At 34.4% G+C, this 24,027-nt stretch overlaps 1 protein-coding gene across 4 annotated transcripts in view; it reads right to left on the bottom strand.

Moving 5' to 3' along the window:
- LOC150088831 (ADP-sugar pyrophosphatase-like) overlaps positions 1–24,027 on the bottom strand; it is a 139,407-nt gene that overhangs the window by 36,376 nt on the left and 79,004 nt on the right. For 3 of the 4 annotated variants that reach the window (XM_090370929.1, XM_090370931.1, XM_090370932.1), the window contains exons 2-6: positions 20,177–20,280; positions 18,197–18,261; positions 10,914–10,966; positions 7,987–8,094; positions 6,907–7,005 (exon numbers count right to left, since the gene is read on the bottom strand). In XM_090370929.1, coding sequence (XP_090227055.1) covers positions 6,907–7,005; positions 7,987–8,094; positions 10,914–10,966; positions 18,197–18,261; positions 20,177–20,242 — 391 coding nt within the window. In that variant the 5' untranslated portion in view covers positions 20,243–20,280. Of the gene's footprint in view, positions 1–6,906; positions 7,006–7,986; positions 8,095–10,913; positions 10,967–18,196; positions 18,262–20,176; positions 20,281–20,570; positions 20,679–24,027 lie in introns of those variants that run through there. The other variant, XM_090370930.1, reaches the window with a different exon arrangement.

Here is a 24,027-nt window from a genome sequence, read left to right as displayed (position 1 = left end):
TCTGGGTAAGATCATGTTCGGGTTTGTTTGTTTGTTTAGTTTTTAGGAGCATTAGCAACTAAGGCGATATTGCTCCGGGATATGCGGTGGTCATTCCCTGACCTTTCCGCATCCTCCGTATTTGGTGGTGGATCATGTTCGGGCATATATCACATCCATCTGATTGCCTGGACTGTATAGTATGATTCACAACTCCACATCATGTTTTACTACTGCTGGGAGACATGTTTGGCTTATAAGCAGCTGCATAACCATGGCAAATCAAATTCTATACTGTTTTTCTAGTAGGACAAGCAATATGGCTCCTGCCATATTGCTGGTCCTACATACCTCATTCCTGTCATCTCTAATTAATCAGCTCATTAAGGGTGCCTTTATGAGCTTCTCTCACTACTATCAGTTTCCATTTTTGATGCACTCTGGGGATTATTAAAGGTGGTCTACCTAGCTTGAGAGGAATGGTCACATTACCCTCTGTTTTCTGCTAGCAAAAATTTCCAACAGTTCATTTTGGGTGTCCCACTCTTCCTGCTATGCTCTCTGAAACCATACTATAAAAATTCTTGAAGAGATCTAGGTCCCCCCCCCCTGTCTCATTCTGTTCCAACCGCTTTCCATTGAGTGTGTATACATTTTATATTCTACTTTTAATTGGTACTGTTCTTAATAGTTAATTAGTAATATATATAAACAGGACTTGCATCTATATGATAGAAAATAAGCATTTTTGTAAACCTTCCATGTTTACAATGGAAAAGATTCTTTTTGCAATGATATTGAATTTTCACTTTTGAAGATTGGTAAAATAAACTGCATGCTTCTGATTATCACATCACAAGATGCGATAATCATGCAATGAAAGTATATTTTCTAATCATATAACATAGTCTGTTATTTTTGCATTTACTCAATGGTTTCGGTCTCCTATTATTATTTTTAAATATACTTATATCTAGCAATTTGCAGAATGAGTTCCAATTTACAAATTATTGCTTAAGAAGAGCAAAACTTCATTAGCAATAATTATGTTAAAATACATATAAATAAAATTAAAGATACAGTCAGTCCTCGTATAGCATGATAGTTGTGTTCCTAGAAATCCTCGTGCAATGCAAAATCGTGCAATATAAACAACAGGCCCTATGGGAAAAATAGGGTTAGGTGCCAACCACCCAAGATTGAACACTCATTTGTTGTTGTTGTTGGGTTTTTAGGAGCATTAGCAACTAAGGCCATATTGCTCCGTGGATATGCGGTGGTCATTCTCTGACCTTTCCGCATTCTCCGTATCTGGTGGTCACGGGCTCGAACGCCAGTCTAGATCAAGAAGCATGTGCTACGCACTGCTGCTCCTGCCCACCTGGTTACGGAGGCGCCTCACACTCATTCGTAACCAAAACATTACCAAACACAATAAATTATCATAATAAAATACGTAAGTATTTTATTACGACTATTACGTAATAAAATATTACTACTGCTTTTGCTTCTATTGTAAGCAAACTTGTTTTTTGTTTGATTTTCTATCCAAACAGATGACAGCCGTTCCATCTCTTCCAATTATTTGTTTCTTAATCTAATGGATTTTAATTACACTTTGAGTTGTTCCTGCTATGAAAATTGTTTTTATTTTCTCTATATTCTTTGTAATTCTCGGCATTGCCTAATTTAGGCCTGTAGCACGTGCAATATCACATGGTCTTTCATTTCGCTCAAAGCGTTTCACAATTTCATATTTTTTCACTATCGACAGAGGCGGACTGGCCGTAAGCCTTACCGGGGTAATCCCAGTGGGCCGGAGGGATTTTGGCCATAAAACATAGTATGAGGCCACTATAAATTTTCCCGGGTAAGAAATTTTGACCCAGTCCGCCTCTGTTTACCGATATTGCTTTTCTTTTTCTCTCAATCTTCAGAGTCTTCACCAGGACACTTCCTTTTCACACCTTTCAAGGATTTTACTCATTTTTAGGGAATAAAGCACAATTACAAAATGAGGAGGCACGCTTGATACACATAAACAAAGCTGCGCACGTGTAGCAACTGAATAAACAACAGTATAAAAGACAGAGATACACTATTAACACCTCACATTTTACTAAAGCACATTTCCAGGGGTTACTACCATAAAACAATAAAAAAAATTTCCAGTTGCGGTTCTGCTCGTGTTATAAACTGGTAGTAAACTTGATCTAATTGCATTTGCGATTATACCGATAGCTGGAATTGTGTTGGTTTTTATGTTATTATGGTGAAACGTGTTTCCCCTTCACTGATATAAAAAACATAAATACATTTTCAGAATCTTCTCTCCATTCCTATCGTGTTGCATTCGGTTGAGGTGATTTGCGTTCGACTGCCATTTCTTGTAAACACAAAGATGAATCGTGCATAAGCGAATTCAGTTCGTGTTATATAAGATATCGTTCTCCTATTTATAAATCGTGTATGATCAAATTTGTGTAGTGTAAACACGTGTTATACAAGGACTGACTGTACCAAATACTCTGTTGTAGGACTGTTCTTCTAATTCTTATTACTGGATGTACCACTTTTATCACTGCACTATAATAGAATAAACGCATTTCCACATGGATTATTACCAAGATGCTAATAGTATTGTTGATAAAAGAATTCGTTTGATAAACTTTTCATTAGTGACATTATCTCCATTCGGTAAAAGACTGTTTAAACAATGCCAGACATCCAGTGAAAAAATTATTTATTTAATTATAATTTATTATTAATTATATATATATATATATATATATAAAAATTTATAATCACCAATATTTATTGGAACACCTTACTCCTAGGAAGTAATTGTTAATTCCAGAGGTTAAACGTTTATAATTAACTTGTGTGCTTTTCAGTATATAAATTAATCAAATTTTAATCACCGCTTAGCACCCCTTAACTTGCAATTTAAAAATTATCAAGTTTCAATACTAATGAAATATGAGGGGTGATAGTTTAATTCGTGACTGGTGCAAGATCTTAATTGTCATCATCTGAATCTTCTGTGGATTTCTCCAATTTGAAGTACTCTCCCTTGAACTTTACACACTTTTGCCACCATCATACCCCCGCGAAACACTTGCCTTTCAGAGCTTCCTTCAGATGTGGAAACGGGAAGAAATCACATGGGTCTAAGTCTGGTGAATAATGGGGATGTGGCAGAACGTCGGCACCTATGGCAGTGATCGCTGCCTGCACAATATTAGCCATACGGGGCCTGGCATTGTCTTGATGGAGAAACCATTTCATACTGGAATATGGCCATCCTATGAAGACACTCACTACCTTACACTTCATTCATCTCTCTAATTGTTTCCGATGCATTTAAGCCTCATCTGACACAGTAACAAATAACATATCACTGTTCAATCTGTATGTCTGACATGATACTTTCTTCAAAACAATTGTCAGTGACATGACTAAGAAAACTCTATTCGTGCAATGCTAGCTCAACAACTACCGGCATGCGCATGCAGAGTCCACTTAGTCATCGGGGAGAGTGCCTCTAGCAAGCAGTTATGGAAATTTTGCGTAGTAAACAAAATCTTGCACCAGTCCGGGAATTAAATGATCATCCCTCGTATGTACAGCTATCCTCTGCTGAAGTGATCAGATACCACTGAAATAGATGAGTAACACCACATTACAATAAATGGCAACTAAACTTTTGAAAGTGTTGCTTATTTAGAAAGCAATACCAAGGTAATTCATAGTAGTAGAATGCGTCTGCAAAAAGACAATTACAAATTCTGGTGTGCAAAAAGTCTCTTTCATAGCAAATGGACATAATAATCTTGTTATATACAAGATTATTACAATTAACACAAATAAAACTGCTCTTTGATTTAAAATATTCTCAAGTTCAGGACTGTACCTGCAGTTTATAATGATTATAGCATTTTTACAAGACTTAATTGCCCAGAAATGCTAAAATATTTGTAATTAAATTAGAACTATACAAATCCAACATATTTTTAATCTTGTATAGCCTTGATAGTGTTTTATATTTTATTATTTATACTATCACTGTCTTACTCAAAATGGCCCGCATATGATAAATTTATTATGTGACTAATAAGAAAAATTGATCACTTTATTTTTTGCAATTGTATGCAAATCAGAATGTCTTATAATGGAGGATTTTAATTTTCCAGATATTGACTGGAACTTGTGGGTTGGTCAATAAATCCAAAAAAGCAAGGCGTTTTTGGATTTATTGGATGACTTTTCTACAGCAGCATGTTTGAGAGGCAACCAGAGGGAGTAATACTCTTGATCTGATTATCAGCAGTGATTATTCATGCATTAAGAATCTGCAGATAAAGGAACCACTGGGTGACAGTGATCACAATGTACTGATATGGGAATTACTTAAAGAGGAAACTACCATTAAGGATAAAGGGAGAGGCTTTTGCTTTCGTAAAGGTGATCTCAGAGAGTTTTTAAATTCTGTACAGTGGCATCAACTGATGATGTTACCAACTTTGAAATCTAAATGGGGAGCCTTCAGGGACTTAATCTTGGAGGCTACTAGGGTTTTCATTCCAACTAAGAAATACTGTTCAAGGTTCAGGCTTAAATGGATGTCAGATGAATTAATGAGGCTCGTGGTAGAGAAGAAAAATGTATGGGATGCATATAAATTATCGGATATGCACAAAAGCCTATGGTAGATATAAGCTTGTATGTAATGAAGTGACAAAGGAGGTTAGGCAGGCAAAGGCAGATTATGAGAAATCTTTGGCAAAGGATGCATAGAAAAACAGCAAAGAGTTCTTTACTTATGTAAACTCTAGAAGGAAAGGGATGAATCAGATTGGACAACTTAACATAGATGGATTGACTATTGATGATCATGCTCAGGTAGCTGATAAACTGAATGAGTATTTTGCATCTACATTCACACAAGGAGTTATTCAATGAGGGGAATATCAGACGTTTATCAAACTAACAAGACATTAAGTGATTCTGTAATAACTAAGAGCAAAGTGGAGGAGAAATTGTTGAAGATAAACATAAGGAAAGCAACTGGAGTGGATGGGATCTATCCAGTTATATTAAACGAGGCAGCAAAGGAAGTAAGCAAACCCTTAGCCATAATTATGAGAGCTTCCTTGGACTCAGGGGAGGTCCCCATGGACTGGAGGAATGCAAACGTATCACCAATTCACAAAGGTGATACAAGTAACTATAGATTTGTTAGTTTAACTTTTTTCTGGCAGAAAATAATGGAGTCACTGGTAAAAGAAGCATTGCAGGATCATCTAGACAAGACTGCAGTAATAGTTAAGACACAGCATGGGTTTGTTAAAGGGAGGTCTTGTCTGACCAATTTGATTGGATACTATGATGTGGTCACAAAGGAACTGAATGTCAAAAATAATTTGACATCATATACTTGGATTTCAGGAAAGCTTTTGATACTGTTGCACATGGAAGACTGTTGTACAAATTGGAGAGGTATGGCATTAAGGGTAAGTTGCCACATTGGATAAAGGGAGGGTTGAGTGGGAGATGACAGAAAGTGGTAATCAATGGACACTGCTCTTCACGGACAAATGTTATTAGTGGAGTTCCCCAGGGTTCGGTGCTGGGCCCATTGTTGTTTTATGTATTCATCAATGATATTGATGAAGGTATATCAGGATTAATGTCCGAGTTTGCAGATGATACAAAGGTTGCCATCTATGTTAGTGGTTAACGACAGTAAAAACAGTATGCTACTCCAACTGGATCTAGACAAGTTGGGCAAATGGGCTGCGAACTGGCAACTAAAGTTTAACACTGACAAATGCAAAGTACTGCATAGGGGTATAAATAACCAAAGAGAAATGTACCAATTGTGTGGTACTGCTCTCTAGGAGGTGGAGAATTAAAAAGCCTGGGGGTAATTGTGCAGTCAAATATAAAGTTTGCTGAGCAGTGCAGATGGGATGCCAGGGCAGATTATAGAGTCTTGCCAATGATATATAGGAATTTTGCTAGCAGGGACAGGAAGGTGATTATCCCATTGTACAAGGCAATGGTCATGCAATACCTAGAGTACTGTGTACAGGTGGCGCCTCCATAGCCAGGTGGGCAGGAGCAGCAGTGCATAGCACATGCTTCTTGATTAGACTGGGGTTCAAACCCGTGACCACCAAATACGGAGGATGCAGAAAGGTCAGGGAATGACCACTGCATATCCTGGAGCAATATGGCCTTAGTTGCTAATGCTCCTAAAAACCAAATAACAAAACAAACTGTGTACAGGTCTGGAGGCCTTATTTTAGGAAGGATGTAGAGTTGCTAGAATGAGTACAAAGAAGGGCAACAAGATTGGTAAGGGGAACAAAGGAGTTCTCTTACCAAGAAAGGCTTAAGTTCTGCAAATTGCAGTACCTGGAGAGTAGGCAACTGCAAGGTGATCTGATTGAGGTGCACAAGGCCTTGAATGGGTTGAGTAAGCTGAATGCTGATGGGATTCTTCCTCTTGCTCAGATTAAGAACCTGAGAGGGCATAGATTCAAATTGAGGAAAGACAGTTGTAGAATAGATGTGCGGAAATTTGCCTTTAGCCAGCGGGTGCTTGATTGGTGGAACAGACTTCCATCTTTTGTTGTGGAAGTTGATAGCCTAAATAAATTTAAGGCTGAGCTTGGACAGGCATTTTGAACGAATGGAGGGGTGAAATGGAAGTGTTTTTTTTTGGCTGATGCTGTATAAGCTTGCTTTCTTGCATCGTATACCTCTACTAATTCTAAATTATGTCGATGGCTGTATTCTGTCCAATATAAAAAGGAATTCTCGTTAATAAAATAAATGAATTGAACTATATTTAAATAAATAATTACCACAATCATATAAAGAGCAGAGGTTAATTACTAAGAAAAATCAAGCAAAACTTACTTGGGCTTGTGTGCTTTACTGTTTTACCAGTATACCCTGTTTCTTCTTTTAGTTCTCTTAATGCAGTCTGTTCAGGTTTTTCAGAAGAATCTAACAATCCTAAAATAATAATTAACTTTAATCGGTTACATCTAAAAGCTTCGTAGAACTTTTTTTTTTTTTTTTTTTATGCAGAGAGAGAGAGAGAGAGAGAGAGAGAGCGTGCACGTGCTTTTGTCACATGTATTATGTTCTGCTCTATTTTGGATGTTATATTCCTCTTTCATTGAAGAACTATTCCAGTCTTACTCCTGATCACATGTGACAAAATAGCCAAAAAAGATATTTATGTTTACGTTACTTTTACAAAATTATGCTTCACCATGTGAATATTATTTTATTTAGTTTTACTGGTATGAAAAGGATAAAATTAGTATAACTTTATCCCAACGTGACCCAATCATTAAAATAATTTTATCCATTTCTTTTTGATAAACTTATTAAAACAATACTCACATGATAAAATGTTTTCTTAGAACTTATATAGTAGTATATTCACGTAATATACTTCTCAACTGAAATACTAATTTATTTCTCTTTGTTAATTTTTTAGGGTTTAGTTAATGCAAGTTTCAATAAAAGTCTGCAAAATAATATTTTTTATAAAAGGTAAAACAGAGACCAGAGACATACAGAGGACATAACAATATTGTGCACTGAAATATACAGTGTTTTCACTTTTTTGTTTCTGGTACCATCCTTCTCAACCCTACCAAAGAAGGTAGATGAAATTCCATTAAAAATATCCAATGGTTGTCATTTCTTCTGACAAGTCCTATGTTCCCGCAAACTTAAAATGTCTACAATTTTTTTTATAAACGCACAATTTATTCCCCAGCAGAAACCTGTTTATCCACTGCTATCTGAATAATCTCAACTTGACATTAACTAAAAATTTTGCCAACATTTTTTAGCAAATTTTTGCCCAATGTAGTTACTCCCCCCACCTCTGTAATCCATACAGAATATTTAAAATCAATATATTGATATCTAACAACTTTCTACACATAATAATTGAGTAACATAAGCTGAAATACCTACCAGCTGGCAATTCAAGGGTGAAAGCTTTAAGTGGAGGCCTATACTGCTTAACTAAAATTATACAGTCATACTTAAGCATTCTTCTCAATACAGCTAAAGTTCCAATACCTGCAAGATCAATACCTGTAAGTTACCTCTTATTACAATCATTCTTGATATCTTTTCTTAATATGACTTAGAATAAATTCATAAAATTTCATAAAGATTATACTGTAATAAGTAAAATCATACAATAATAAGACTAATTTTTATAATAAATATACCATTATGGTGTATATACATAAAGGAATTTTCTTTCAAAGTAGTTTCTATAAGGGGAAGTATTATTATGAAAGGGAGACATTTTAATCAATGAAGTTGCCATTACCAAAAATTCCCCTGGAGTTCATCTTTTGAAATATTCTTCAGAATGCTTCCCATATTCTCTTGAATGTCATCAATACTGCAATACTGTTTTTTTTTTTTTTTTTGTTATTTCATATCAGCCAAAAAAAAAAAAAAAATGTTTCAGTGGAGCATATTTTATAAATAGGATTGGTGATCAAAGTTGTGTGATCTTATTCTTTTCCGAAAACTTTCTTAGAAAAAGCATTAGTATTGGTACAGGTATATAATGCAAGAAAGCAAGTTATACAGTAGCAGCCAAAAAAAAAAAAAAGAAAAAAGAAAAAAAAAAAAAAGAAAAAAAAAAAAAAAAAAAGAAACTACCCATTACCAATTCACCCATCCATTCACTCCAGATGTTTGTCTAGTTCTGCTTTGAATTTCTTTAAGCTATCAACTTCTACGACAGATGGAAGTTTGCTGCAGCAAACTTACATCTGTCTTAGAAGTTGATAGCTTAAAAAAAAAACAAGCTGGCTAAAGGCAAATTTCTGCACATCTATTCTACAACTGTCTTTCCTCAATTTAAATTTATGTCCCCTCAGACGATTAATCCGGAGAAAAGAAAGAATCCCATCAGCATTGAGCTTGCTCAAACCATTTAAGGCCTTTACACCTCAATCAGATCACCTTGCAGGTGTCTAGCCTCCAGACACTGTAATTTGCAGAACTGAAGCCTTTCTTCGTAACAGCAACCCTTTGTTCCATCCATTAATCTTGTTGCTCTTCTTTGTACTTGTTCCAGCAGCACTACATCTGTCCTAAAATGAGGCCTCCAGACCTGTATACAGTACTCAAGGTGTGGCCTGACCATTACAAGGGATAAGGAGGTGATCCCTGCTAGAAATATTATTGTATATCATTGACAAGACACCACGAGCTGCTCTTGCAGACTGTCTGCACTGCTCAGAAAACTTCATATCTGACTACAATTACCCCCAAGTCCTTTTCATTCTCTACCATCCTGAGTGTAGTACTATCCAGTTGATACGTTATTCTGGGGTTACTGCTACCCATATACAGTACTTCATATTTGTCAATGTTAAACTTCAGTTGCCACCTCTAAATCCATCTGCTCAACATTTTGAGATCCTGTTGCAGTGGCATACTATCATTACTGTCATTAACAACCATGCCAACCTTCGTATTGTCTACAAAATTAGACATTAACCCTGATATACCTTCATCAATATCATTGATAAATAGTGAAAACAACAATGGGCCCAACACCGAACCCTGGGGGACTCAACTAATAACATTAAGTCCACGAAGAGCAGTGTCCATTGATTACCACTCTGTCTTCTCCCACTCAACCATCCTTTTATTCATAGCAGCAATTTGCCCTCAATGCCATAATGCTCTAATTTGTACAGTAGTCCTCCATGTGCAACAGTATCAAAAACTTTTCAAAAGATCTAAAAGTATATGATAATCAAAATTATATTTTGCATCCAGTTCCTTTGTGACCACATCATAGTATCCAATCAAATTGGTCAGTCAAGACTTCTCCTTAACAAAACCGTGCTTTGTCTGAACTGTAACTGAAGTCTTGTCTAGACGATCCTGAAGTGTTTTTTTAATCAGTGCCTCCATTAATTTCCCCAGAACAGAAGTCAAACTAACTAATTACTTGTCACCCTTTTGATCCTCCTTTGTGAATTTGGGTCATATTTGCACATCTCCAGTCCACGGGGACCTCCCCTGAGTCCAAGGAAGCTCTCATAATTATTGCTAAGGGTTTGCTTATTTCCTTTGCCACCTCCTTAATATAACTGGATAGATCCCATCCACCCCAGGTGCCTTCCTCATATTTAACTTCAACAATTTTTCCTTCACTTTGCTCTCAGTTATTACAAGCATGCTATGAACTTGCAAAAATGCCAAAGGAAATACTTATTCAGGTAGCCAAATATCTTTTCTTTGAATATGAGTTTGACAGTGCTATCTTTAGCTAAATGCAACTTCTCAGCAACTAGAATAAAGTAAACTATCTGAATGGACCAAATCTCTTAGCCAACTGGGCTTGAGTTGCTGGGCATCCATTTTGTACAAAGTTACTAACAACTGTCTTTAGCCATAAAGTCACCACCATGAATTTGGTTTTACCCAAATTGACTGTTTGCAGACTTCCATCTTCATGCAAACTTTTTTTGTTTTGTAAAACAAAAAAAATCATTATGAATGAGTTAAATCATTCATAGCAGAAAAAAAAATAAAAGAAATACCAGCAACTTTTGACACTGATAGATAGCAAGAGAAATTCAATTCTTGGATGGATACTGCTAATACATTAATTAATGCTAATACTAACTAATTAAAAGATTATTTTGCTTCTAAATACTTGCAAGACACCTTTCTTTGAAACTTCATTAGAGCCACTGCTCTAGACATTTGAAAACTTTTTAGAATTATTTTAGTAATATCTTAAATTTTCAGAATTACTCTCAAATCTTTAGTTGAATTATACTGATAAAATATTTACAAAAATAATAACTGTTCAATTCCAATGCACCGATAATCCAGAAAAACAGAAAGAAACTTACAATCATAGCTTCCTTTGTTTGTGTTACGGTGTCGTTCTGCAACTTCCCATGTTCTGTAAACAGATACAAAATTCTGAGTAACTTGGTTGTTATATATAGGATTTTAAGTATTTTAGAAACTTAAACCAGCTATATCTTATAAACTATAAGGTTTATCCCAAAAGTAATATCCACTGCACATGTGTGGGTAACTGGTTGATGCTATATTATAGACCAGTCTCAGAAGTTATACTTGTAGTGAGAAAGTTCTGCCAAAAATGCTTACTGTCAAGCTAGTTGTGAGCTGTAAAGTTTCAAGTGGAAAAATAAACTGTCAGCTCAGATAACACATGGAGATTAGCATCCATCAATTGAATTGATGTGGTTAGAATGATTAGTTGATTTCTTAGTGCCAACATTCCCAACCAGTGTGCTATGATAAACTCAAGGGGTGTTATGAAAATTTAACACATTTGCTGAATGAGTTAAATTTACTATAACAAGATGCTTGAAGGTAAACTTCACGAGGTTTAGCCCCCTATTACACCTTAAGATTTTATATTCGTGCACCCTGTTTCTAGTCTCTTCTAACAGGGAAAATATTCTGCCCTCAATTCATTTTATGCTGATTCCCTTCAGGAATAAATACACTTTCACCTTAATAATTTGGTTGCTTTCAGGCAGCTTTTGACAAGCAGTGGCATAACCCCCCCCCCTTTCCCTATCTGTCACATATGCACTAATTCAAAACAATGAAATCCTTTATCCCTTATCTCTGGATGGCTCCATGCCTTAGTTAGCCTTACAATAGCAGCATTAGCTGGCCTGGCCAGAATCTCAATTTCATGCATTTTTGTTTAAAAGTTAAAATTTTATATATTATTATTATTTACTAACTTGATACATCCCTTACAGCTATTTAGACAAGTTTCCTCAGTGGCATCAATCTGTTGATAATCTGAGCACCTATTTCATTACACCTTTCTGTGAATATGGAAATTACAACTTTGTTTCTTACCTTTGTGATGTACACAGTGGCCTTTCTTTAATAAAATTTTGGACGCAGCTGACCCAAGTGTTTTTGCTGCACTGTAAAATGCTAATTGTGGATTGTTCCATTCCCAATTAACACACATACTTCAACTACTATATAGTTCTTCAAGGTGGTATTATCCCTTGTAGATGTAATTTTCAGGCTCTGTGCCAACCTAAACTGATTTTCATATTTTAAAATTAATGGTGTGATAGTCTATACCAGGGGTCCCCAACCTACGGCCCGGATCCGGCCTGCGAGATGATTTCATCTGGCCCGAAAGACTATTTCATCTGCCTCGTGAAATTTATTCTATAGAAATCTTTTTTTGGTTGCTACATATCGTATATAAGGATATTTTTAATCAAAATATAATGTAAATGCGTCCAAATATAATTTTGTAACATTGTTGCAACTCTGTGCGCTTCCACTTGGCAGCAGTGTTTCTTGCGATGTCGGAAATCCCAACAGTGCGAGTGCCCAAGGCTATAAGTTTATAGCCTCGAGTATTTCTGGCGAACACGAGTTGTAAAAAAGTGAAATAGTAAAGTTAAAATAAGCGACTGTTAAAACAATTGCTAAACACTAATCTAAACACTAAACATTAATCAAGTAAGTATTAGTGAAAGAATTGTATGCAATGCGTTCTTTGCAGTTTGCAATGTAAACATGAGAACGCGTATTAATCTTTTTCCTGGTCAGCTATTCTCATTCAGACCGTAGTTGTCGGGCCGCTGCATTGATTATCATGCGCAATAATTTATTAGTGCTATTTGTATAAATGCATATTATTTTTAATTTTATTTAACTTTGAATTTTTAATTTTAGTGAATCAAGATATCAAGGAAAAGAAAAATTGATTCCGAATGTCGTGTCTTCAATGAACTTTGGTCGATTAATTATTTTTTTTTATAAGGGACAATAACTGATGTACCTGCCTTATATGTAAGGAAGCAGTTTCTGTGTTGAAAGAATATAATTTGAAACGGCATTATACGACAAAACATGCCTCAACTTACAATAAACTTCAAGGAGAGTTGCGAAACAAGAAATTACAAGAGCTGAGCTTTGATTTCAAGAGGCAACAACAGATGACATGTTTCACTAATCAGAATTTAAATTTAATTAGAGCTAGTTTGTGAGCATCTCAAATCATTGCTGAAGAAGGGAGGGCTTTTACTGATGGCGAATTTGTGAAAAGGGTGTGCCTATCAATTGCAGAAGAAATATGCCCTGATCAAGTTAAGCACTTCGCTGCTATAAGTTTATCAGCGTCAACGTTAGCAAGAAGAATTGAAGACTTGTCTGCTAATGTTAAAGATCAGTTGAAACAAAAAGTTACAGATTTTATAAATTTTTCGATTGCAATTGATGAAAGCGAAGATATTACCAACACAGCACAGTTACTCATTTACATACGAGGTATAAATCAAAATTTTGAAGTTACAGAAGAACTGGCTGCACTTGAAAGCTTGAAGAATAGAACCTCTGGTGAAAACATATTTTATAGCGTGTCAAAAGTGTTTGAAGATCTACAGCTTGATTGGGAATTGTTGACAGCAATTATGACAGATGGTGCAAAGAATATGGTTGGAAAAAATATTGGTTTCATTGGTCATGTTAATAAATATTTTGATTCCAAAAACATCGAAAGACCTATGCAATTTCATTGTGTTATTCACCAGCAATCGTTGTGCGGTAAATTTTTGTCTTCGAACTCAATAGTGTCGACTATAATTAGCATTGTGAATTTTATACGCAAAAATGGCCTGAACCATCGTCAGTTTAAAATTTTCTTGGAGGAAATCGAAAGCGAATATGGTGATTTGTTGTATCATACAGAGGTGTGATGGTTGAGTCGCGGTAATGTGCTAAAAAAAAAAGATTTTTTCGACTCAGAACCGAAATAGACATATTCATGAACGAAAAATTAAAACCAGTCCCAGAATTAACAGACTAAATGGTTATGGGAACTTGCATTTTTAACAGATATTTGTGAACATTTGAATACACTGAATAAAAAACTTCAAAGTCACAATCTACTTGCAAATGACTTGTTCTACAATATTAAAGCATTTCAGACAAAAATAGAATTATTTAAAAATCAAATTGAACAAAATAATTTTTCCCATTTTTTGTGTTGTGAAAGTTTATAAAATAAAATGCCCAATTGTGATTTTTCTACCGACAATTTTGTCCGAAATCTTGAATTATCGATGGAAGCATTTGTTGATTTCGAAAACATTAGAAAATTATTTACACATTATTTCAGAATCCATTTGATGTAAATGTTTCACAAATAGATAAAGATCTACAATTAGAAATAATAGATCTTCAAAGTAACAATAACCTGAAAACATTATTGAAAAATGAAACATTAATTAACTTTTATAAAACTTTGACAGAAAATGAATTTCCAGAATTAAAAAATTAGCAAGAAGAATAATTTCTATTTTTGGTAGCACTTACCTATGTGAACAAACATATTCAAAAATGAAAAATATAAAATCCAAACATCGATCAAGAATGACAGATGAACATTTGCAAGACTTCAAGATTGGGAACTTCTACTATTAAATCTAACATTTCAATTATTGCTAAATCAAAACAATTATAAACAGCTCATTGATTTTCTATTTCTGTAATATCAAATGTGATTATAATAATAAAAATTGTGATTTTTAATATGACTATGTCTTTATTTACAATAAATATCCCTTGTTTATAATTTTTTATAGTTTTTCTATCTTGTACACCCCGTTTGACCTGGGAAGTCGCTAAAATTGCGTTTTTTGGTTTACAGTGTTTTTAGTAGTCAAAATTTCACCGACTCCGGCCCGCCATTTGTTATGAATTTTCTACGTGGCCCTCTGATGAAAAAGGTTGGGGATCCCTGGTCTATACCAAATTATATAGGAATATGTATTAGGGAAAGTGAATAAGTAAAAATTTTAATATTTCTCGCCAACCATGTTGTTTTGAGTAATAAATGTTGGTCAATTCCTATATCTACTACTCTGATAGAGACCATCAGTCAGCTGTTCATGTTATTAAAGTAAGCTGTGTTTAATTTATCTACTCCGTTATTCAATTGCATCAGTGAAGAGCATCGAGATGTTATTGGAGTTGTATTTATAGTCAGCAGTGAAAACAACTGAAATTCACAGGAAACAAAAGTTGGATTGTGAAAGTAGAAAAAATTGGATTCACCATTATGAACAAAAACGAAGCAAACTATCTCCAACCATGGCCTATCTTACCTTTAGGCAAAAAAGGCAATTGCCTAGGGACTGTAAAATCACGGGTCTTGAATCATAAAATAAATTTTTTTTATTTACAATTCAGAAAACACAAAATTCTATCATAGTGCCCTCTGCTGCTGCGAGAACCTTAAAACTATGGATAAGGAAATGCCAACTGTTCTTCCTTGGTGATTACAGCCGCACAAAATGCCTTCTTCTGGACACTTTCACCTGTATCAAATAAGTATTCAACTGTATGGTACTGAACAAACAGCCACCTCATCTTAGAGCAGAATAGTACAGTATCAGTAATTTAAAAAGCAGTTTCAAGCAAGAATTATTGACAAGATGACTTTTTGAATGCACCATGACTTCACAAAACAGCACCAAACCTATCATTTATTATTATTATTAACCCCGAAAACATTAAATGTCATTTCATAAAAAACATTTTTACAGGGGCACCAAAAATACTTTTGTCTAGGGCTTGCATATTATCAAATTAGGCCCCATCTCCAACAGCAAAAATTTGAAACACCCATCTGTGGGAAAAAAAAAAATCACACTGACAATTTTTTGATTTGGACTTGGTTTTCTAATAAAAGAGAAAAAAAGTAGCAACAATCAATATTTAGATGCCTTTTAATAAGTATTGTTGCAACAAGTGTTTTTTAATATGGCAAATGCTGCAACATCTCACTGTCAAATTGATTAACTCGACTAATATTTTGATAATTTCCATTATTATTGCCATAAGTGTATCAGGGGTGTGTGTGTGTGTGTGTGTGTGTGTATTTTAAGATGTATCAGTGAATTTAATCATACTGCACTGTTGTGTCATATCTGTAGACTTGTGACTTGTGTGTTTATAGGACTATTTGCATGTTGCGTGGGCTGAAAAACCATAGCCCCAATTGAAGTTACCTCTAGACAAGACACGGGGACATACATATAAAAAATTTACGAAGTAACAAAAGACAAACTCAAACTTTATCTTTGGGCACTGTGTGCTGTTATCCCACAAGGCCCAAATAACCGGAATCCACTGTATACACCGTAACAACTGTAGCTTTCGGAGACTGCAGTCTCCTTTCTCAACAGCGTACATTTTGCTGTATGCCACATCCTTAAATAGCAGGTCCACAGCACAACATTTTGAGATCCTGTTGCAGTGGCATACTATCATTACTGTCATTAACAACCATGCCAACCTTCGTATCGTCTACAAACTTAGACATTAACCCTGATATATCTTCATCAATATCATTGATAAATAGTGAAAACAACAATGGGCCCAACACCGAACCCTGGGGGACTCAACTAATAACATTAAGTCCACGAAGAGCAGTGTCCTTAAATAGCAGGTCCACAGCATTCGTCACATGGTTCCCCAGGAATATGATTGGTATTTCCCATTTGTGCACCAGAACCGGAAATGGCTTGGGAGCGTGCTACCCGAAACCATTCATAGTGTCCCAAGACAACCGTTTCAAAGAGAGGGTGTAAATGTACACCCTTATCTCTATTAATAGTATTACTGGCTGCCCCAATGCGTAAGCTCTCGAGCCATTTATGGTTCCAGAACCCCTGTGCATGATCTGTGATGACAGCATCCTCCGGAGAGATCTAATGTTGCTTCTCCCAGAAATGCTCTGCGACAGCAGACTTCCCGTAATTTGCAGTCTTTATTGCATTCATGTGTTCCCCCAGCCGGTCCTTAAGTCGCCGCCCTGTCTCTCCCATATAACATACCTCACAATCCGAGCATTTAATTTCATAAACTACCCCACTGCTGGCTTCTTTCGGTATGGGGTCTTTAACTCTTGATATCACTGTGTGCAACCTCCGTCCCGGTAGTTGCACACAGTGTATTTGACATCCCCGAACTATTCGTGCAATGCGTTCCGCGAGGCCTGGATAGTAAGGAATGTATGCAGTGCCCACAGGGGTAGACTGTTCACTACGGATAGACATCACTCCCCTAATGAATCTGTCTAAGACACTCTGGGGTAACCACATTTCTTAAGGTCTGCTGTGACTCTGATAATCTCATTATCTTCAAGTACTGGTTGGTGTGAAGTTTAATTATTTAATAACAGTTTGGTGTGTTAGTGGCAGCTGGTTTGCCTAGGTTTTTTATGAGTTAAATCCTAATTTTACTAGTTAACTACTAATTTGTATAATCTTATAGCTCAAAAACTATGATAAAAAGCAATAAAGAAAATAAAATAAAATGAAAGAGGGGAAAAAAAAAAAAAAAATAGAAAAGGTTTAGGGAGGAAATGGAAAAATACATTCATCCCTGTAGCCATCCCCCTCTGCTACTTCGTCATGGGCTTTGAATGGAGAGATAGCCATACAAAATGAATGTCTCATGCATACCCATTTCTATAGTCCCGATAACAGTTTTATTACTATTAAATATTTTCACTTTTAGTACTGCTAAAATAAATTTTGATAATATGTGACCGAATGTTAATTTTAACAGTGTTTTGATACTTACAGCAACTGGGATTGAAATATATACATATATATAGTTGGGAAATTTCATTTATTATATTATCATGTAATTTATTTTATATATGTATTTATATTTTATGTGGATTTTTTTGTACTGTTATTATTATTTGAACAGCACATTAGTACCCAAGCCCACACTAAACCATGTGTATTACATCTCTACAAGGTGTTCATGGGCCAATTTTCACACTGCACAGCAGGAAAAAAAAAAAAAAAAAAATTGGGAATAATTCATGGGGGAAATATACTATTCCATCAACCTGTGAGTGGCTAATCACAGCCCTGAGTGAAGAAGCCTTTAAGAATTCTTTTTTGAGAAACTGAACTGATCCTCCATGATGGTATAGTCATGAAGAGCTAATTTCTGTCAAGCAATAAGGTGAATATATGTAATTACTTAAGAAAACACATTAATTACAAATAATTATATAACTGCAGCAACAATAAAAAAAAATAATAAAAAAAAAGGCTGCTTAAGGTTTGAATATTTTAAGCACTTGACTACTCACTTTTCACCTTCATGATCTCTGTATGTATATGTGGAAAGATTAACCTTTTGGCCTCTAGCAATTTCCTAAAATTGTAAGAGAGAAATATGAGCTTTATTTCATTTCTATATTAATACAAGGAGCACTCAAGCCAGTTTAGCAACTCAGGTGTAAAAAACTGCTTTTTTTTTTAATATATAGTTTCAGTTATAATTTTATTTTTCAATATAAAAATCAATGTATTTCACAGCATTTGTTACATTTTTTCTGTAGCTTTTAATACCTGCAAAGTAAAATTGCTCCTCAAAATAGTAATCAAGAGCTGCCTACTGATAAATATCTGTAAATCTATTGATTACAAAAGGTTCGATTTAAGATTTCTGAATAGGTAACAGTCACTGGGGCTAAATCTGGATGTAAGGTAGGTTGGTTAAACTGCTATTATAATGATATGATCAGCATCTCTGGTCTAACATATATACCAATGCATTATGTCTGTACAAGCAAGTTCATGGGCTGATTTACATGCCGTACAGAATTAAACTTTGCATAACTCACAGGGACCTTACTCAAGCCTGGACTGAAAAGGCTTTTAAGAATACTTCCATTCTCCAATGGGACCGAAACTCGGACATCTAAAACCTATAAGTGATAAAACCATTATACTGTCATGAAGAATGGTATGCTGAAAAAAAAAAAACAAAAAAAAAAAAAAAAACTGCACTAGTAAATAGGCACATGTCATGAAGCAAAATATCTTTTGTCAACTTTCCCTTTGTTTAGATTGACTAACAATAAATAAGTAACTAATAATATTCCTTCACAATCACTAGAGAACACAGCCATGATCTTAACTGTTGATTAAGGAATTTTTTTTTTTTTTGTTTTTCGGAGTGGATGATGATGTGTACTTCCACTGTTTGGCTGGATTCTCAATCTTAGGATCACAGTGATGAATCTGTATTTCATCAAGAGTCTTCTGAGTTGGTATTGAAAAGAACCAAAAGTTCAGTGGATGACTCAACACAATGTTGACGATTGCATGCAGTCAAGTTTTGGGGGGTTATGTCTTGCAGCCACTTTAAGATGTATAGATGTTCATGAATGATCTTAATTCTCCCAATTAATAAATATGCATCTATAGCAATCTTGGAAACTTTACACATTGTTCACTAATGATAAATTTTTTATAGCAGCACTTGTTTTCTTTGACACATTTTGAGCCACATTGAAATTTACTGTATTACACGGTTATTGTGGTATAACAACGGATATGTGCCTTATAAACATTTGTCATTAATTCATGAATTTGCTTTGTGTTACAGCTACAAAACTTAATGATAGATCAAAACCCCTGCTTTTAGATTTCAACTACTCTTTAAATTTTGTGAGTTTAAAAGTTTTTTTTTTTGCATATATCATGTACAGTACTTGTAAAATAATAAGAGAGTTTACCTCAATATAGTATGTAGAATACTTCCATATGATACTCTCCAGAAATTAAGATGAAAAAAAAAAAAAAAATCTTACATTACAGTAACAAAAATTAAAAATCAATTGAACAATTAAAAATCCAAATTATTAATAGATTTTTAATTGTGTTCAATTGATTTTTAATTATTTGTTACTGTAATGCAAGATTTAATTTTTTAATTTTTTTTCCCTACATACTATATTGAGCATTACAGCTCTGGATAATATATATTCATACTATATATATATATATATAAAAAATGTACAGAAATGTATGTTCATATATTTAAAATGTTTGTAACTATCCTATTTATACCAGAGTTGCAAAACACTTTGAATAATCCCCTTATATTATGAATATATATTAAAAATCACTTTTCCCACAGAACTGTATAAGCTGATACTCAACTTATGTGGCTTAAATAAAATTTATTCATTGAAAATAAAAATATCAAAATTTTTTTAAAATCAATGTCTTCTTATCATACAATTAAGTTTACATTTGTATATATTTTCTTAAGCACTAACCTGCTCTGCTATGTGGGAAACATAGGACGTATCAACTTGAATTGTGCGAGTATTTGGAGAAGACATTGTTAATATATCCACTACTCCGCTCTGTCACAGTATTTCTACAAATGAAAACATGGTTGTTCATAACTTAACTATCAAAAATTTCATAGCATTGGACTATTAAACTTTTTTTTTTTTTTTCTTAAATTCTTCCTAATATCTTAAGGCTGGGGTACAATATTACTGGAATGTGGGCCACATAAGCCAAAAATTAACACTGAAAACAGGGGTAGAAATAACACCTTCAGTCCTGAAAAACACTAAACAACAATGAAAAATACAGGCCTGTATCCCTGAATAAATATAAAAGAAAAATTTTAAACATACTCACCACTAATAGGATACTTACCAATAAAAGAGCATAGGAGGGTGAATAGAGTAATTACAGACCTGTAACTCTGACTTCTGTACTAATGAAAATAATGGAGTCAATAGTTGAAGTAATGGAAGATCATCATGACAGAAATGGAGCTATAAGGCAACCATAGCATGGATTTGTTAACAGCAAATCATGCCCAACATGATCAGTTATGAGTTTATCCCAAAGGAACTGGATGCAAAGAACAATTCATTCATTATATACTTAAATTTCAATAAACTTTTGTTACTGATCCACATGAACAACTGTATCAACTGGAGCAATGGTAATGTGGCATTAAGAGGTTACATCAAGTTATTGCTATGGATATTCAGTGAGATGACAGAGTTTAGTGTTGGCTCTCTTACTGTTTTTAATATTTATTAATAACAGGGCCGGCTTGAAGCGGGTGCGATTGCACTCAGCCCTGCACTTGGAGAGGCCCCGACTAGGGACATTTCCTAAAAAAAAAATACTGTGATGCACGTCTGCACATTAAGTGACTTTGGCTAATTCTACACTTTTTAAAAATTTTTTATTATTATTATATATTTGAAATTCTTTACCAAATATGCACGTGTATTAAGAATACTAAATAAATATCAATATTGTTATTTAAAATTAGATTGAGGACACATCATGACAAGCTGAGAGCAAGACAAACAAAAAATATTTAAGTGGAAATGTAAAACTAAAAAGAAAATTGCGTGAAGAGCAGACTGCAAGACAGCACTGAGATGCTCTTTTTAAATATATAAAAAGTGATATTGATCCTGCCGCCACCTCTTCAAGTTTGAATAAAACAGAGTTACCACAGAAGGAAGATGAAGTTTTCTGTGAATCTAATAACAGCAATGAGTATTTCAATAGAAAAAAAAACATTGTGGAACTGAATGAAGAGTAGGAAGATTATGAAAACTTATTAATTTATTGACCTATTGAGAGGGCATCTGCTGCAGATGGAAAAGGAACCTCTTCAGTCTCGAAAAAAAAAACAAAAAAAAAACAACGAAAGTGCTGATTTCAATGTTGAAGATCCAGTACAAGTGAAGACTGATCACTTTCCTAATGATCAGAAGAAAAGGTCCTTTTCAATGCAATACTATGTCAGGAAAATGGCAAATGGTGATAAACAAATTAGAAGATGGCTGGTATATTCAGAAGTTCCAATAATGTTTGGAACTTCTGAATGTTTTCCTTGCAAATCATTTTCAAACTCTGACATTCTTTTATGCAATAAAGGATTTTCTGAATGGGCACATTTAAGCCAAAAGTTGCAAATGCATTAATGTGCTCGTAAGCATTTAGAAAGTATGTATACTTAGTTGGAAATAGAGAATTTTAAAATCGGGAAGTACAGTTGATGCAACACATGAAAAATTTCTCCAAATGGAAACAGAGCGAAGTGCAATGTGTTTCAGCGAATAACAGCTGCAATACTATATTTAGCTGAACATAATTTAGCATTTCGAGAGGAACATGATACTCTTTACATGCCCCACAATGGAAAATTTTTAGGTCTCACTGAGCTTATTGCAAAATTCAATCCAATTCTATAAGACTATTTAAATTGTTTTTCAGAAAAGAAAAAAATTGGACAAAAATATAATACCTATTAATCTCATATTATCCAAAATGAATTAATTAATACTATGGGTATTAGAAGCTATAGTACTGTGCATGGGTTGAAGGTTGGGAAGATAAAAGAATATACTTATTGACATTAAACTTGAACTTCTGCAGATTGTAATTTTCAGCAAATACATATGAATTTGTTCCCAAAAACTAAAGTTGAATGAATAAATGAGGAAGAAGAAAAGTTGATTCTATGAGTTTGAAGTTGGACAGTAAAAGGATGTTGACTGCTTGCAGCTTGTGTTCAGACTACTTTGGAAGAGAGACCGGAAATTGTAGAAGCCAATTCAGAAGAACAGTATCCATGGCATAGAAGTATCTATAAAAAAGGCATGCAGCAGAAACAGACAGCTTATGAGACGGAGTAATTTTCAGCAAATACATAGGAAGTTAGAGATGAGTCATTAATTAACCTAACTGTCCTCTTTTCAATGGAATCTAGAAGCTGGAGAGAGGATTTGGGGGCACCGCCCCAGATGTGGGAACAAATTCCATGGTAGGGCAGGTTTGTGAAAGAGAAAACAGTTTTTTAAATGAAGAGGAAGCAATATTTGTAATGTGCTTATGCCATGAGAGAGAGATTAGAAGTTGGGGTAATCCCCAATAAATATATATGATCTGCCTAGAAATCAGAGTCATCGAAAACAAGTATAGGAGTAGAAGAATCCTTTTTGCAAGATATGACAGGACTGAGTTTTAGAAAGGCAGAAATCAACTAAGTTATTGCTCCACTGGAGAAATACCTGGAGATCAGCATTTAAGGAACTGGTAGTGGATATTTGAGAAGTTGAAGCTGTTTATGCAGGGCAAGGCTTCCCATTTTGTCTCTGATCACACAGCGAGTGGTCAGAGACAAAACTGGATACTCAATTAAAAAAAAAAAAAAAAAAAAAAAAAAACAGTTGGCACTAGATTGAGGACATATTGAATATTATAAAGATGGAAGGTTATTTTGAAGACCTTTATGCCAAACAATCAAAAGCCACTGAAGTTACTGAAAGAGCATTAAATTTTATGAACAGGGTAGGTGTACATAATAAAGGGATCACTCAGGGTAGGTGCATCAAACAAAATAGACACGCACATAGGTTGTTATTCATACATTTCACATTACTGTTAACTGAACTTATCTACTGCACAAGTGTTGTTTTACTGTCAACTCCCATAGACCACAGGTTGGGAAACACTGCTCTAAATTACTGATTTCTGATAAGACAAATTATATCTTCCGATTTGAAGCACTCCTTGTCAAGCTTCTAGTCAGAAAAATTTTTTTCATTAAATGAAAAAAATTTCCACTAAGCTACAATTTCAGAGACATAATTCAGAGTATAACTTGCTTTTACAATTTCTGTATCATTAATTATTTGTTAATTAAAACTTTTTTTTTTTTTTTTTTTTGTTTTGTCTTAGCTTGGACACCATATCTTAATTGCTACTGAAATTTTATATTTTTCAATGTGTTTAATGTTATAGTATAGTTTGGCTAGATGTTAGCTTTTCAAGGTAACTTTAGCAACAATTTCTCTTAAAAATCTGAGAAGTCTATTTACTGAATAGGATAATGATGTATTATAAAAGTAGCCAATGTCTTTTATATAATTTCATGTAACTAAAAATGGATTAAAATTGCACTCTTGAAATTGTAATGGACTCCTGCCATTACATACATTTCTAACTTCAATCTGACTAAATGGAATGCTCATCTAACCCTTATTTACAACAATGATTACTTCTAATAGAGAACTGGGTGGTCAGCAGGCTGGCAATTATAGTTTCTACAGGACGAGTACAATTTCCAAAGAGACTTATT

The sequence above is a fragment of the Mastigoproctus giganteus genome, chromosome 3 (assembly GCF_048544385.1).
Source record: "Mastigoproctus giganteus isolate SK-2022 chromosome 3, ASM4854438v1, whole genome shotgun sequence".
Lineage (NCBI taxonomy): Eukaryota > Metazoa > Arthropoda > Arachnida > Uropygi > Thelyphonidae > Mastigoproctus > Mastigoproctus giganteus.
Note: the sequence above shows the minus strand (reverse complement) of the source record. Positions and strands in the feature narration are given on the sequence as shown.